Here is a 4,470-nt window from a genome sequence, read left to right as displayed (position 1 = left end):
TTTTTTTTTTTTTTTTTTTCTTTTTTTTTTTTCTTTTTTTGCGAAGCATGATCTCACTATAAAATCTTTCTCTCGATTTAACCATTCTTTTTACAATCTTCTTTCCTCCTCTCGAGAAGACCATTTCCACAAAGGTTTTTTTCCTTCCTTTTACAAAGATCCAGAATTCTTTTTTGCAAATGCTACACTCGTTTCTCTCAACTTTCATACTTTTCTTTTAATATCGAATCCCAAAGGGAAGACCTGTCTCCGAATTTTCAAAAAAAAAAAAAAAAAAAAAAAAAAAAAAGAAAAAAAAAAAAAAAAAAAAAAAGAAAAAAAAAAAAAAAAAAAAAAAGAAAAAAAAAAAAAAAAAAAAAAAGAAAAAAAAAAAAAAAAAAAAAAAGAAAAAAAAAAAAAAAAAAAAAAAGAAAAAAAAAAAAAAAAAAAAAAAGAAAAAAAAAAAAAAAAAAAAAAAAAAATTGATCTCTGTTAAACCTCTGCGCAAAGGGGACTAGGCGAGCGGAGTGATTGACAGCAACCCCATGGAAAGAGCCATGTGGCTCAGCACCTTGGCGAAAATTTCGGATTGGTAGGGCCATGGATGTAGCTTCGTAATTCCTTTGGTGGTTCTGACCCGAAATCCGACGCTGTGTCCACATCGGACTTGCGACAAATAATCATACGAATGTCCGTGTGCAAGTAAATTCGGCCTGACTTACCGGACATAAATCTGAAACGAAACAATTTAGTTTTAACATCATAACGCAGAATTTTTACTTTTATTTATTACGTGAAAATATTTAATCAAGTTGCGTATCGATGGACAACAATTTATATGTAATTTTAATTAATTGAAAATCAGTTGTAGAAAAGAGAAATGAAAAAATAAAAATGTAAAATAGAAAAAGTTGTCAGAAATATAAAAGGAAAGTTTAAGAATAAAAAAAAAAATTAATAATCGTGGCTTCGAGATACCTGCATTGATATGAAAATGTACATAAAAATGTACATTTGTACACACAGCATATATGTTTATTTTGAGATTATTTATACGAAGAAGCCTCGATTATCGTTGCGAATACAGATCATGAAAGCATTAAAATTTTAATTAATGAATATATACATCTATAGATAATGGATAATTAAAATCTTAAAATCTTTACAAAATGGATAAAATTTGATATGTTTAATAGAAACAGAGATATACCTAAGATGTACGAGGTAGCGTAGTGTTTTGTCCCGCAATGTTCTCTGACGTAAAAAAGTATGAGATCGTGGTGGCATATCAGAAAGATCGTATAGTACTACGAACATTTTAACGACTGTACCCAAAGGATTGAGAAGCGTTACTTGGATAGTACCGCTTCTTGGTACTTGGTAGCCCTTTTTGCCCAAATTAATATGTGCCTAAAAAGAAACAGGAATCGTTTCATTCTTACGCTTTAAATATATATTATTCAAACGCAAAATTAAGACAAAAAAAATATATATATATATATAATAAAAAGGAACGTAGATGTACATACGAGATAGGGCGTAGAAACTTTATCATTGTCACCAAGCGTATAGAAGAACACAGTGACTGGAAGCTTTCGATGTTTCGGACAGAAGGAACCACTGGCGCCCAATTCCGCCGTGAAACCGTGAACGGTCGACACTGGTTCGAGTCTACCATTCAAAGCCGATTCCTCGAAGCTGCCTAGAAGGGCGTGACTTTGCGGTCTACTGCGGGAAGTCGAGCGTCTCTTCGGTGTTTCCTCCCCTTCGCCTGCATTCTCGGCCTCTCGATCAGCCTCTTCCAAAGACACTGCGCCCGGACTTGGCGGAGTGTTCAATTCGAACAGAGCGCTGAAACGAAAAGCTTGTTGTCAACGAAAGGGGGGGAGAGGGGGGGCTCGACTTTCGACACGATATCATACCTTCTCTTCGAGGAGACAGAATTCAGACTGCTATCATAATCGAAGCAACAGCTGCCTCTTCTCAACGGAGCTGGACTGGACGTCAAGGGCAAGCCTGTTCTACTGTGAAACACCATCGAAGCTGCGTTCTCCAAGGAACGGCGAAATCTCTCCTGTTCGATGGCAGTTGGTACAGCCTTGTCCATCGTTTCGTCGTCATCCGTGACGATGTCTTTGCCGAGATTGTAGTTTCGAATTTTCTTCCCGACATTCGAAACAGAATCTTTGCAAAGTTTCGATACAATTTCTTCGTCCTCTTCATCGTCGAGCTCCACCACTCCGTCATCCTCGTTTGTACTATGCAGTCTATTTTGCCGTTTGGACACCTCGACTTCGTCGTAGTCGCCGCTGCCCTCTTTGTAATTTGTACTATAGATTCGTGAATTTTGATGTGCGCCATTTGTACTAAGCTCTGAAGGATCAGGTCTTCCGTCACGCTTTTCCGCCTCTCTCTCTCCGCCGAAGTTTGAGAAGTCTATTCTCCTCTTCGCTTTGCTATCCCTCAAATTTTTTGGATCGTGCAGGCTGGGCTGGACGTTGTTGTACGAGAACGAACGTTGGCCTAAGTATTGTATCGCGTCTTGCGAATTGTCCTCTGTCGTTGCAGGAACTTTTTTCTCTTGCTCCTTTTTGAAGAGTTGTCGGAACCGATTAAACCTCTTGTTGAGCGCCATAGGCAGGAACTTCTCATCCTCGAACGGCACGGTTTTCTGCTCCTGACGCATCTTCTCACAAGCCACGTTATTTCGATTGCTTTCCGTTTCGTTGATGGCCGTTGGCAACACGGACCTCGATTTGGTCCCATTCGGAATCTCCGTTAGATTCCCTCGGTCTTTGCTGGTTCGTAAAATTGCTCCCAATAATATATCCGCTTTGTTAGATACGTTTTGCAAACAGTCCATAGCGTCGTTCGTCCGTTTCTCGGAATTATTGCATTTGATCGCCTGCAGATCCTCGCTCGGCTCGTCGCTCTCGAGTTTCTCGCGTTTTTGAGGATTATAAATATTCTTATTGCCATAAATCTCAACGAAATTGGTCTTCTCTAAAGCTTGTTGGTCATTTTTCCTACACAACTTGTGGTTACAACCCTCGCAGGCCTTCGCACGGTTCACTATGTTGTTGGTCGAACACTCGATGCTCTCCAAATTTGCATATTTCCCTATCGATTTGTCCGATCCATCCTCCACGGATTTCTCCAACTTCTCCCGTTTCTTAATCGTCCTGATACTCGTCCTCTTCCGCTCCGACGGTGTACGAGCCCTCAATACAGCCAGAACCTCGTCGAATTCCTGCTGGCTCAACTCCAAGTTGCAATTTTTAAATCTCACTTCATTCCCGTGCTGTTGCTCTTGACTCTTCAAATTTGTCGCTTTCACCTTGTTCTCCACGAAGCCACTGGTCGGCGCGACCCCGAGAACTCGTCCAGGAACTTTACTGAACCAATCCAAGAAACCTCCCTCCTCCTTCGATTTGTCCTTGTCCTCGGGGAACGACAGTTTCGATATCAACTGGCTCAAATCCTTCCCAGACCTCCCCCTATTGTTGACTTCCTCCAGAGCTTCCAGTCCAGGATTCGCTTCGGATAATTTGTTCGACGATTTCACGCAGCTTTGATGCACCGTGCAAGAGGAGTTGAAGGAATCTTGCTTGAGTCGGTTATTCGTCGAAGGACCGGGATTTGATTCGTGGAACGGACTAGGTTGCCTAAACGGATTGATCACGAGGCTCGAATCCTTGCTGACTGGCGGTTTGTTGATTCTCTCAGAATCGTTGAAATAGCTTTCCCTGTTCGCGCGCAAGCTCTGAAAAGCACACTTCCCGTTCGCATTGCTGTTGTTCCAAGATTCGACGAAAGACCATGGCAACGAGGAATTGAACGGTATCAAATTCTCCAATATTCCATTCTTCTCCGTCGTAGACTTCTCCGTCTCCTTGTGCTTCTTCTCCAAATTGCACTGCTTCTCCTTGCAATTCGATTTCAAATCAGAATCTTCAATCGTTCGCTTGTACCGCTTCTCCATGTTTCCTTCCCGCCCGTCGATGTTCAATTGCGTCTTGAAGCACCGCTCTAGATTATCGGCGTTCAAATTCTTCCGATTCCTGATGGCGTTCTCCTCGAACTTGCAGTTCTGATTCTGCGCAGACTTGACGCTACGATTGTTCACGATCTCGGACGGGCATTTCGAATAGCTCGAACCTTGAATATCTTTTATTTCTTGCGTTACAGTTTCCTGCACCGAGGGAAGAGCTATCGGTTGAATCGTTACGCAGTTGTTCGTATCCGTAGGGCCACAGGGAAGCGATCGGCGACGTTTCCTCTCGCGGTTTTGTCTCGAAATCACTGGTGATGGTGGTGGAATGTCCTCCTCCTCGCACGGACAATGATGTTTTCCAGGTTTGTTGCAAGGCGTCTGCAATCTGTCGTCCACTAAAGCTATTTCGAAAGAAAAAATAAATAAATAAATTTGTTCATTTATTATCGTTCGACCTTTTTAAATTAATTTTTCGAGTATCAACTTCATCGATTTAT

General features: G+C 41.3%; 1 protein-coding gene across 5 annotated transcripts in view; it reads right to left on the bottom strand.

Annotated features, from left to right (window-relative positions):
- LOC102681032 overlaps positions 1 to 4,470 on the bottom strand; it is a 29,855-nt gene continuing 25,385 nt past the window's right edge. For 4 of the 5 annotated variants that reach the window (XM_006617933.2, XM_031511591.1, XM_031511592.1 and 1 more), the window contains 4 exons: positions 1,902 to 4,374; positions 1,509 to 1,830; positions 1,190 to 1,389; positions 440 to 712 (listed from right to left, as the gene is read on the bottom strand). In XM_006617933.2, coding sequence (XP_006617996.1) covers positions 544 to 712; positions 1,190 to 1,389; positions 1,509 to 1,830; positions 1,902 to 4,374 — 3,164 coding nt within the window. In that variant the 3' untranslated portion in view covers positions 440 to 543. Of the gene's footprint in view, positions 260 to 437; positions 713 to 1,189; positions 1,390 to 1,508; positions 1,831 to 1,901; positions 4,375 to 4,470 lie in introns of those variants that run through there. The other variant, XM_031511594.1, reaches the window with a different exon arrangement.

This window comes from Apis dorsata, unplaced genomic scaffold, assembly GCF_000469605.1.
Source record: "Apis dorsata unplaced genomic scaffold, Apis dorsata 1.3 scaffold_331, whole genome shotgun sequence".
Lineage (NCBI taxonomy): Eukaryota > Metazoa > Arthropoda > Insecta > Hymenoptera > Apidae > Apis > Apis dorsata.
This window is presented reverse-complemented; position numbering and strand designations above follow the sequence as displayed.